This window comes from Perca flavescens, chromosome 19 (genome assembly GCF_004354835.1).
Source record: "Perca flavescens isolate YP-PL-M2 chromosome 19, PFLA_1.0, whole genome shotgun sequence".
NCBI classification, from domain to species: domain Eukaryota; kingdom Metazoa; phylum Chordata; class Actinopteri; order Perciformes; family Percidae; genus Perca; species Perca flavescens.
This window is the reverse complement of record NC_041349.1, coordinates 20,916,973-20,929,295: the sequence shown is the minus strand read 5'-3', so window position 1 is coordinate 20,929,295 and position 12,323 is coordinate 20,916,973. Positions and strand designations below refer to the sequence as shown.

The window sequence follows — 12,323 nt, the reverse complement described above, 5'->3', positions numbered from 1 at the left end:
TGTTCAAAACAGATACCTTTTATAAATGTTTGAGCAAATTGTCTTCTATCACCTACTGTGTGACAAATCTCCAGGGCGTATCCATCAATAATTCATGAGCAGGTTACTAATTTATGTTAAGAAATGAACCAAATGCTAGCTGACAAAATCTGACACCCACTCAAAAGTCCCATTTCCAAACAATTCAGAGTGAAGTTGATTCCGAAGGGCACATTAACACATTTAAGTGAAGCTGAAAGATCTTCAACAGACGGGTTGATTAGGTTTTTAAACATGATGGCATGCTGACAGATTGGGAAATGAATTCTAGTAAAATAATGAAATGGATGAGTCATTTGAGAGCATCACAGCATGCAGTGAGAGACGACGTGGAGCTTAAATACCAATGGTTAATAAAAAAAAAAACAGGGAGTTAAAAAGAAGTGGGTTAATAAAATGGTACAAAAATACCCAGAGCAGATAGCGGTAATATCTGAAAGAAACGAAAGAAAAGGAGTTTATGCAGTAAGTAAGTGATGCAGTCAATTAAGATTTATCCAGATAGTGTTTTGACAATGTGTGCGCTGACACTATTTATGTTTTGTTGAGACAAATGTCAAATGTTAGTTAATACACAGTGCAGTGTCTCAGCATAATTAAAATATGAATTAAAAACAGCATCTTCACCAAGTAGATTCCAAAACATTTAACCATTATAGTTTGTTGTTTTCATTGTTCTTGACACTCCGCTAAATGAAACTATTCTATTTCTGTGTCTGGATAAAGCTTTTTAACAGACCGCAATGAAGCCTGACAGCAGATGGAGTGAATGAGAGGAAGGAAACCAAAAATGGTAGCTTCTTGCCGAAACGCCACCAGCGTGGAAGTTAGTCATACTCACACATAAAATGGGCACAGATCTTCCTCAGGTGCACAAGCAGATCTAGAATGTGAAGAGTTGGCTTTTATGCACCGGAGCTGACAAACTGCCAAGTTTTTTAGCAGAACTTGTGAAACACCACAACCAATTTTCTTGTGGAACGGTAACTCCTTTAATGCAACATATGGCTTTTGCAGGAACAGCAAAGTCCAGTTATGTAAGAGGATTTACTTTTTCTTATTTTGCTTTTAGAATCACTGAATACCACTTTTGACTGCATTCCCAGCAATATATGGAAAAGCTTTCAAAGTTGACTTAAGTTGCAACTTAAAAATACCTCTTTTACATCACCCAGTTTATAGAAACAAATAACAATGATGTGCATAATCAAGTACAAATATTAAATGCTTAAAAAGTAAATATGTTTATATATTTATTTTGCACATTAATTACATCAACATATATTGTTTGTAAGGCTTGCATTTGCACAGAGAATTAACAGGCACTAAAAGTTGGCACAGAATGCTTAAGATTTTCTTTTCAAATTTGTAATCGCTTTGCAAACTGGTACAGTATGTAAATGGCCAACCACATTGTATCCTTACAAGTGTGTTAAACAACTGCACTGTGAAGAGGAATCCATTATGTAATTTACTGTGAATCAGAAAACAATGAACAAATGCCAGGTCAGCAGAGTTGAGGGATCAGTTACTGACTGATAAGTTTCAAACATTTTGGATATTTCCTTATTTAAATCACAATTGTGTCTATGTTGTGCCCTCCCACTATTCATTTAGCCCAAAACAAGTTTGTTATATTTTACCAAGCAAAGTAGTTAAAAAATGTTTGCTATTGGTTCTAAAACTTACCAACATATTGGTACTTGTATTGAACAATTTCAACAATTGCATTTGTGGCACAATCAACTACTTCCTTTGCAGAGTTTCAATATGTGTAAACATGTGTGGCCACCGCTGTCTAATCATACTCTTACCCCATGTCTGGTCCAATGAGAGAGTGTCGTCTGAGCATGGCGCGAGCCTGAGCGTTAGTCAGGTTGGCTGTAAGCTCCCCGTTTATGGCGAGGATGAGATCGCCAACGCCCAGCCGCCCGTCTCTGCTAATGGATCCACCGTTGATAATACTGCGGATCAGCATTCCCAAACCATCTTTCAAGGCGCTCACGGTCATCCCTTTGAGGTAGATTAGAAGAAACTTTTAAAACCATAAGTTTGCACGTTGATCTGAATTGATAACAAATAGTTTAATAGTCAGGACTAACTCCATTTTAAATGAAAAAGTCCCCTAATATAGAAAACTATATAGTTTCATTGAGCATTTTTACTCAAAATAAATCGGATTCATGGCAGCGGTATCAGGTCTGAAAAATAGAAAAACTCCCAGCAATGTATCCTAGAAACTGTCAGAGTATTCACACACTTGGTTTGTTCATTCTCAACGGAGTTACTTCAGAGTGTGGATTTGGAGACGAGTCTATCTTAAACTTTTAAACTCTTTACTTTTAGCGCAGTGTACAAGAGTTCTTCTGCAAAGATCATAAAAATAACATCAGTATGTTCTATTTAGGAGTGGATTTCGGTTTCATATTCAATGTGGGAAACAGATAAAAAATACAAAACCCAAATGTATTTTGTAAAACATTTTGGATTGAGCATGAAATAGAAACAATTTAAGAGTACTAAAAAGCAAAACGAGGTACTGTTTTCAATGAGGCACTGAGGATAAACAGTGTCTTCATAACACCTATTTGTTTTAGAAGCTGAGACTTAGTATTCTCTGAGCCAGTAGCAGCCCCGTGGGTAGGTTTTGAAATGCAAATACCCCGTATAGCAAAGAAATTACCCTTTCAGACTGACAAAAAATCTTTTCAATCATTTTGCTTCAAATCTGGCATTCATGAAAAATGCCACAAAAGTAAAAGACCAATACTTTCAGTCCTGCAACCTCATTTACACTTATGTGAAGAATAAGGAGAAAATAAAAAAAAAAAACAAATAAAAGAATGTAAAAAAAAAAATTACACAAACCAAGGCTGGAGTTGCCCTTGACGACTGTGATAGTCCTTTCAAAATTGCTCCCTGTGGTCAGTACTTCTTCTTCGTCACCGTCTTCTGCTAATTCTTTCACACCAGCCTCCTCGTCCTTGAGGGTGATAATTCAACACACTTCGTGAAAGTAAATGAAAATATCAGGCCATACAAAACAGGGGTCTTAAGAGACGAGATATGTGCAGCCAATTGGCTGTAAGAATGAAGTGAAGGTAAAAAAAATACGTATAACTTCTATTTACTTTTTATAATGCACCTCGACATATCTGTGATGTTCACGACATGCCAATCACTAATACTCATTCATCAAACAGAATATTCATTGTTCATCTTATTTTTTCCTACAAACTTATTATACGGTAAATCCTCCAAATCTATAGTTTGTAATTAGATTAATTTACCTTAATGAACATCTTTATATCTTTAATGTCTTCAAAAGCCATGGGCAGCTCCTTCTGATAGGGAAGAGACTCCACAGGTTCATCTGGGACTGATGATCTGGTCCCTATTTCAGCAAACGGGCTGTATGACTTTGAGCACTCCACAGGTTCTTCTTTGGTCGAGTGCTGTGCCAGAAACTGATCAGAACTGCTTAGTATGGCATTAAAATTTGGGACATGACCTCTCAAACTCGGAGGAGAGAAAGAGGCGGACTTCTCCGGGGAGAACGCTTGAGTGTTGTCTGCAAGGCCGGATGGTGTTGCAAAGCAGGGATGCTCATCCAACAAGTCCAGGCGAGCTGTCAGCTAGGGTAAAACAAAGTATAGCAGCAGAATGAACGTTCCACTCTGATAGTTAGACACTTGCCCAACAGGGGGAATTTGTCTTGCTCAGTCGCTATCCCACCCTCCTTGTAATGAGCCATAGAAAAGCCATCAGTGGCCAATAGAGAGCAACAGGAACTACTGGTGATCTTGAGCTTGCCGTGCAAAAAAAATTTAGTTTTATTGTAACAGCATTTAAGACTTTATTAGAACCAGACTAAGTAGTGATGACTCTCAATAAGCACTTCTCTCAGGGAGCCAGAACAGAAGTATAAATCTTTAGAAAAAAGATGAAATATGCAAATATGTATTACAAGTGGGGCTCAATAAGCAGACATGAGAACAAGAAATAGGTTTCATTTTAATATGGTAGTGCTATAAATTTGGGGTGAACTGGGCTGTATAAGTATTCCTATACTGCAATTATAAAAATAGAAAAGACATTTACAGGCATCAGTGAAAAATGTATAGTTTTTAGCCAAACGTTTTTGGAATTGCTGTATTATAATATAGTGTATATAGTATATGGTATGTCTATAGTAAATTCACACCATTAAAAAGTGTCCATCTTTACATGTAATGGGTCGATTAATGGTATGCAGAGATTACCAGAGAGGAGGGTGATACATAGACATTTTTGCAAATATCTAAGGGCAGAATAAGTCAGACATCTCTAAAAATGTATCATTATAAAAACAATTAAAACATCAAACTTTGACTGTCATGCTCCAGGGGGCTGTTTCACAAAAGTAGAATTTATAAATCCAGGATAACTGATAAAGCGAGACTTGACCTAGTATAATCTGTGCAGCCTGGTTTGGTGCGTTTCACGAAGGCCGAGCCAGGCTGACGAGGAGCGACTAGGTCGAGCCGGGCTGAAGTAATTCAGATAGATGAGTGTTCACGGCTTTCCTTAACAGACCGCGAGGTCGATCACAGATTTACTGATGCCAAAATGGAGAATACGCATTGTTCATACTTCATACAGAGTGAGCAGCAGCAGAAAAAATAAAATAAAAAAAAGAAACACGGGCGCTGTAGTGAAACAGCGAGAGAAAGCCTGGCAGACGATCGCGGCCCGACTGAATGCGTAAGTAGCCTAAATATATACATTAACTGATCACTGCTCTGAATTGAAACCGTCATAATCATACCATTCAAGAATTAGGCTACTAAACATTTGCACAAATTAACCGTTAACCGTACCTACTCTTTGCCTTAAAAGTAAGCAGAAGATAGTTACTCAGGAAATTTACCATAAATCTCCATTTTCTACAATGCTAGAATATGATGCATAAATATCTCTCTCACTCGGTTTCTCCCTCTCTCTCTAATGGGCTAAAATATAAATTTCCTAAGTCATATTAACTTCCACTGCTCGCTTTTAATGCAAAGTGTACAACTGTTCATATTTGCAAATGACAAGTGGCTCATTGAATGGTTTCAGTTAAGAGCAGTAGTTCGTAAATGCATATTTTTAGACTAGCCTATCATTCAGTCGGTCCGCTATTATCTGCCACGATATTTGTTCCTTTTTTTTTTTATCATAGTGGACGAGTTTCCTTCTTTACATATTACAGTATATGCTTTGCTCCCTCGTATATGTGGACATAGAAAAGAAAGACACTGAAGAAATTGGTCTCTAAAATCTAGAAACTATAAAGATAATTAAGTGATAAATGCCATGCACACTGTAGGCCTAAACATGAATGGAACAGAGTATATTCATCAGTTATTTCCCCCCACCAAAATATAAGTTCAAAAACCACTGAGGTGTCGTCTCCCTGTTGTTACATGAATGTACAGTAGTCTACACTATATAGTTACAGGTTCAGTGAACTAAGACTATAATTAAGGAGGATTGGACAATTAGGATAGTTTTTATAATTGTGCAATCCTCCCAAATTATAGTCCTAGTACTATCACAACACAAATTGTGTGATAAGAATGCCAGTTTATTGAATCCTTTATTGTTAAAGAATACAAAAAAAAAAATCTACTAAAATAATTTAAGGTGCATTGGTCCACTATAGAAACACACATGTACAGAACTTTATATATTTCGTTTAGTAACTGACTTCATTTAAAACACAACTTGATCAGCCTTTTCTAATTATTTTAACAACTGCCATAATATATTAATCAAACTTCTAACCATATGAACAGCAGTCTTCATACATATGACAGTAACAATGACTGTCACATGAATAATTACAACTTTAAATAATAACAGTACTTAAATGAACAGCAATATGCATGTTGTATTTTAATGCAGGCTGATAATAAGTTAAAACCACTGCTGAGGATTAATAAATCCTGGCTGTTAGCCTGGTCGGGAGCAGGCTAGCTGCACAGAATAACTCTCCGTGGTAATTTAGGTGCCTCTGCTTTTGTGAAACCGAGTCAAGGCTAGTCATCCAGGACAACTGGGAAATCCCGGCTTAATCCCTTATCTTGGTTTTGTGAAATAGCCCTCTGGCGTACCCAGATAAAGCTGAGGATGCCAATACTCATCATTTTTTACATAACTTTTTAAAATTAATCTATTTCATAGCAAGAAATAATATTGGTTTGGTCTGTTAAATTATTCAAATTGGCTGCATTATTTTAAATATAGGAAGAGAAAAGACTAGAATACTTATACTAAGTATATTTTTCTATGGTCTTGGACAGAACAACTAATGCATGTGGACATGAATGACTCTTCAAAGCTAGATACCAGAAAAGCAAGAAGTACAGTTGCAATCTATCAATGCACTCATGAGGAAAAGAGCTGTCACTGTTTTATTGACAGTGGTTTGGAGGCTGACTTTGTGGACTCACTCATCTGATCTTTCACGCCCAGTTGACCTTCACATGTATGGGCCAGAAAGAAAAAAAACATTTATATTCCTAAAAGAATATCACCTTAGATAGTGTCAGCAAGTGTGAAAAAAGCTGGTCCACCATTTACTGTTACTGAAGAAGATCTGAGCTTTATCAACAGACTTGTTGCCTCTCTCTCAAACTTTAGGGAAAAAAACATTTCATCATCACAAGAAGACTGAGCTGTCTGACCTCATACAAACATTTGAAATCTGTTTTGTGAAATCCCCCAGTAATATAAAATTCCCCATGTTGTCCTGGCCCATAGCTGTCCCTCTAGGCTCCCCTGTTATAGGGTACATTTCTGTGGAAGGCCTACAAATAAGTTCAGCTGTGACCTTTGGGGAAACAGTTTGTGTACCCCTTGCTCTTCTTTGTTTATTTTCCTTATAATTGAATATCCATTTGGGGACTTGCTGCTCTTGTGCACCCAGAGCAACAGGAGCAGCCACAGCTACAGCCCTCACATAACAAAAAAAGTCAATAATGTTGTTACTGCCTTAACAAACAAAACAATAAAACATCTCTCATGATATTTTGGCTCTTCATAGCAAAAAAAAAACAAACCAAGAATAATGACTACATGCTGCATAGCTCATTGTAACAAAGGACCGTAACTATTGCAGTAGTCTGCCAGACCTTCCTCCATATGCTGCCGAGGGGGGTCTGGCTAGTCCACACAGCATTCCAGAAAAATGTGCTCTGGTTTATTGGCATTTCTTTAAACCAATCACAATTGTCATGGGCACCGGGCAGAACGTGTACGTTCAAAGGTTGTTTTAGTCGTGCAAGAGAAAACTCAGATTGGACAGATAGTCTAGCTAGCTGTCTGGATTTACCCTTCAGAGATCTGAGGAGCAGTTAACCATAGTCCTAAATCAACCAGAGTTTAAAATTCCAACACAAAGAAAGCGTGAGGTAACAGGCATCCAGCCGAAGAGAGTGAAATCCAGCGGAATTTCCGGCGGCAACGTAGCAACCGCGGAAGTGGAGCGTCGTGGATATAGACTACTATTGCAGTAACATCTAATGAAATAAGGGAATAATTTCAAGTTGTGCTTTTGGTTTCAGTAGTGGATTTCCTCGGTCGTGCTGTCTAATGGACGCTTACCTTGGGCGTAGATGCGTGCAGGTAATCCAGGTCTGCGCTACAGCTGCTACCATGAAGAGCAATCATGGACGCCTGGAAAGTGTCGTCCTCCATCCCAGAGTAAGTGTGATCTAACACCTTTTCATCAGACAGGTCTGCTTCGCTGGTGTCGATCTGTGATAAGGAATGGAAGAAGTGTAACCAACTGACACAAAACTGGCCTTTAGTAATAATCAATTTGGTGAACTATCCAATCACATTGAACTACAAAAAAAATACTGTTGAGACAACATATATGTATCCCTTAATTAATGGCATCTATTTGTCAGAATAATACATTATATAGGCTAACTGTATGCACTATTACAAACAAACACACCTCTCTTGGTAAAACATTAGGCTGAAGCAAATATCACATGTTTAGTACAATTTGTTTTCCATTTTTCAGGATGTTCTGATTAATTTATCAGTTTTTCCCAAAAGCTAACTAACCAATGCAGGCTCTGCTCGGTAAACGATGCCCTCAGTCAGTCCTTCTTCCTCTCCTTCTTCAACCAAAATATTGTTGAAGTCAAATGAATGGATGATGGATGATGAAGTAATTTCCTGCTCACCATATGGGTGTGGAGAGTGGGAATATCCACATATTCCCTAGGAAAGTGGAGAAATTCTTTCAGTGTCTCCAGTTTCATGTAATTTGATTTGATTATTTTTTTTTTTATGTGACCAAATCAAGTACAAATAAATTAGTATGGAATCAAAAAAGATGTTAGAAGTTAAGATTTTTCCAATGCTAATTAAAGAGTTAAATATTGATCTTGGTGCACAAGCGTTCAAGCAGAGAAATTGCTCAAAACTGCACATTCATGACTCTCTTTGAATTATTTGAACAGAAAAGCTCAAGAACATTTCAGATGTATTCTTTCGTAATAGCTCTTGATATTGATATTTTGTTGTTGCATGCAGCCTAGACAGATAGAAGAAAACCACGAAGGCATACTGGAGGATTACACTTGTCAGACTCAATTTTGAGAGGCAATACAACAAAATACCCCACAGAAGTACATTCCACGTCTTGCAGGAGAGTTGGACAACTCCACAAAGGCTTCCTACAGCTCTGTAATCCAGCTAACCTTGGCCACTCAGAGGTCTCACTGTGTAATCTAACGGCAGATTCAATACAAGAGAAATGCAGCACTGAGGCAGAAAGAATGCAAGTGGTTTCGCAGAGAGAACCATCCCGTACAAAGAGTACGGTTGCCTGGTACGACGAACATGCCGTTGGACGGACCCAATATTTTGACAGGTGCCTCTATGTGTTTAAATGTACAAGACGGTCTGTGCTTTTGGAAAATTCAATAACATAATACATGACACAAAGGGCGCAGGCCATTTTAAGCTGGTTGCCTCCTCTGAATGAAACAGTGGGTGGAATGCTAAACCTTGCGGCCAACTTCCTCTCTATTTCCTGCATGAAATATTCAAGCCCTTGTAAGCTGAACCCTCATGAATGGATACAAAGATATATGATATAAAGACAACCGGACTCACAACCTCACACACACACGCAGTGATAAATCCCCTGACATGCTGAACAAATTTGACAAAAAGCAATATGTTTAAAAACTCTAACCCCAACAGATATGGATACACTTGTCCCTTTATCCCCCGACACACAAGTCATATTTTACCTTCAATTTTCAGACATGTTTAAAGCAAAGAAAAACGAAACAATACTAATTCTAATGCTTACAGGCAGTGGTTTAGCAACTCCTATCTGGACCTTTCCAAGTCCGGCTCCCTTCAGGGCCAGGACAGCATCCTCCAGACTGGCGTTCTCCAAGTTGGTGGTGTTAACATACATGAGTCGGTCTCCTGGCAACAGTCTGCCATCCTGCTCGGCCACACCGCAAGGAACCAGAGAGCGAATCACGATCACCGTCTTGGCGGGGTCCAGTGGGTCCTGTGGCGGAGCCAGCCCAGAAAAGTTCAGTGACAAGAGGTCAACAGGTAAACTATCACAGCCTTAAACTTACATGGAAATCACAGGAAAATTAATGTATTTCGTTAGCATTGTGCATTGTGTCCTTTTTTCCAGTGGAAATACTTGTATGAAGCAATTCAATGTGGATGAAAAAAAGACTATCAAACATTTCATCCTACTGCTCCACACATATATGATAGAAAAATACAACATCTATAAAAGTACAAATATGGTCTAAAATAATAACAATAACCCAATTTTTTTGATAAAAACCTATAAGTCCCAGGAAGATTTCCCACCTGGTAGTCCAGAATGCTGAATCCTAATCCCCCTTTGGCCTTTTCAAGCTCGATATTCTGGATCTCCAACTCCCACATAGCCAAAGGAGATCCTATCGCCTCCTGTGTCACATTATCCTCTGCCGCTGCTGCTGCATTCACCTCTGAGTCTTCAGCAACCAGAACGCTGCTAAGGTCTATTTGTTTCTGCAGAGGAAAAGCCCCAAATCTCTATGTAACAGCTTCCTCACTTTTACTCCCAACCCCATAGGCTGCTACCCTCTAGTCCTGTTTCTGGCAGCAGATAAAAGGGAAATATCTTTGGGATGCTAGGGCCTTAGTACATTATCACAGATAAAGCTGAAGAGATGAAAAGCCCTTCCCCAAAGGGAAGCTGCTTTTGATGTCTCATATCTCTAACAAATGTTGTTGTTGTTGGCTGCTGCTGAGGTATTACTAGAATTGGTCTTAATAAACTTTCAGCCTCCCCTGCTTATTGCTTAGTCTTAATCTGTCATGGTTGACAATGTGGGAAGCCAATGGAGCAATTGGCAGCTTGAGCTAAACTAATAACAGTTGATGGGTTAAAGGAGGAGGAGAACTTTAGGAGTATTTCTCTCCAATCATATCTCCTTGCTCATATGCAGAGGGAGGGGAATATTTTTCATGATGCATTGCTGCATGTCGAGGTGATGCAGGGAGTTTCCATCTCGTATATGCATCGGCCGCTTCAAAAAGCTGCGTGTTTTTAGCCTTGAGCAAGCAAAGATTCCATCACTTTGTACACGTTTTTTTACTCCTAAACATAACAATACTTGACAAATATCGAGGAGTTATGAAAGTTGAAAAATGTACATTTTAAAAACAATACATATGAGTAAATTTGTGATGGTTCACACAGTACCTTTAATATAGACGTTTTGGACAAAGTCTCTGATTCTGGTTGGACAGCATCCATAACAGTCTGCAGGTAAGGGGCGGGCCTACAGCATGTCATGTATACACAGAGTGGAAGCTCCTTCAAGATCCTGACTACTTCCTTGTGGGTTTCACCAATCAGGGATATACCATTGACCTAAGAAAAGAGAGGTCAGCATTAGCTTCATTCAAAACTAAATGCAGTAGCTAAGATTTAAAGCAGCATTATTTGATTGTGTTTTCTTTTGTTGGGTGATTTGAGGGCAGCAGAACAAATTTCAACTTGTTGTGGCAAACATGTGGAAACAGTTTCCTATTCACACATCCAGCAGACACAGAGCAACATTAGCATTCAAGTGGACTCATGTCTCTGGCCACCTTTTAGCTCTGGTATGTGTATACAGTATACTGTATATCAAAATAACTTGTTCATTACTGCTCCATAAACAAACTAGCTTTAAATACATGTAGGTAGTTAAGCCGGTAACACTTTACTTGAAGGTATCGACATAATCGTGACATGACACTGTCATAACTATGACTTGACACTGTCATGAACGTGTCAAACGTTACAAACAAGTCATAAACGTTTGACTTCTGTCATTAAGTGTCATTCAGTTTTTGTCACGACAAGTTGACATTCAATTTCTTTGGAGTGTCCTTATTTAGACAACTTAACATTAAACAGGATGACATTATGTCAAGTTGTCATGACAAAGACATCTTCTGGTAATGTCATTCTGGTTAATGTCAAGTTGTCATTACAAAGACATCCCAAACAAATGTAATGACCAAGACAACTTCTGGTAATGTCACTTTGATTAATGTCAAGTTGACATAATCAAGACAACCCAAACAATGGCCAACTTGTCATGACAAAAACCGAATGACACTTAATGACAGAAGTCATAAACGTTTGACTTGTTTATAATGTTTATGACACGTTCATGACATTGTCATCATGTCATAGTTATGACAGTGTCATGTCACGATTATGTCGATACCATCAAGTAAAGTGTTACCGTTAAGCCTCTGCAAATATTAACAGCCCACACACCTCAAGCAGTTCATCTCCACTGAACAGCTTGCCACAGCGACCTACGGGTCCCTCAGGTAGGACAGAGCGGATGTAATGATGCCCACTGTTGGCTTCTAAACTGATGCCCAGGCCGCTGTTCTCACTAAACTTCTCCACCTGAGCCACCTGTTACGGAAACAAGAAATCACATCTCAGTTAGCATGGTAGTAATTCACTTTAAATCTATTAGTGACTCAGTCCCTTGTGTTTGCCAACTAAGGTCATTCTTCCTTTTAAGGTACCAGTTTTGAGTTATTTACCATTATAAGTCAATTCAAGCAGGAAGAAAGTTCTGGTAAATACAATTTGATGCATGAAAGAAACTTACTACAACTTCATTACTTGGACCCAGAATCTCGAGCCACTTCTTCATTAGATCTTCCTCTTCAACGGGTGTTAGCTTTATCCCTTGATAAAC

General features: G+C 38.5%; 1 protein-coding gene across 6 annotated transcripts in view; it reads right to left on the bottom strand.

The window, feature by feature from the left end:
• mpdz (multiple PDZ domain crumbs cell polarity complex component) overlaps positions 1-12,323 on the bottom strand; it is a 49,604-nt gene that overhangs the window by 20,730 nt on the left and 16,551 nt on the right. For 5 of the 6 annotated variants that reach the window (XM_028606176.1, XM_028606180.1, XM_028606179.1 and 2 more), the window contains exons 13-23: positions 12,234-12,313; positions 11,885-12,031; positions 10,814-10,984; positions 9,931-10,116; positions 9,401-9,610; positions 8,140-8,298; positions 7,669-7,821; positions 3,330-3,674; positions 2,908-3,022; positions 1,854-2,052; positions 881-922 (exon numbers count right to left, since the gene is read on the bottom strand). In XM_028606176.1, the coding sequence (XP_028461977.1) occupies positions 881-922; positions 1,854-2,052; positions 2,908-3,022; positions 3,330-3,674; positions 7,669-7,821; positions 8,140-8,298; positions 9,401-9,610; positions 9,931-10,116; positions 10,814-10,984; positions 11,885-12,031; positions 12,234-12,313 (1,807 nt within the window). The remainder of the gene's footprint in view (positions 1-880; positions 923-1,853; positions 2,053-2,907; positions 3,023-3,329; positions 3,675-7,668; positions 7,822-8,139; positions 8,299-9,400; positions 9,611-9,930; positions 10,117-10,813; positions 10,985-11,884; positions 12,032-12,233; positions 12,314-12,323) is intronic. The other variant, XM_028606182.1, reaches the window with a different exon arrangement.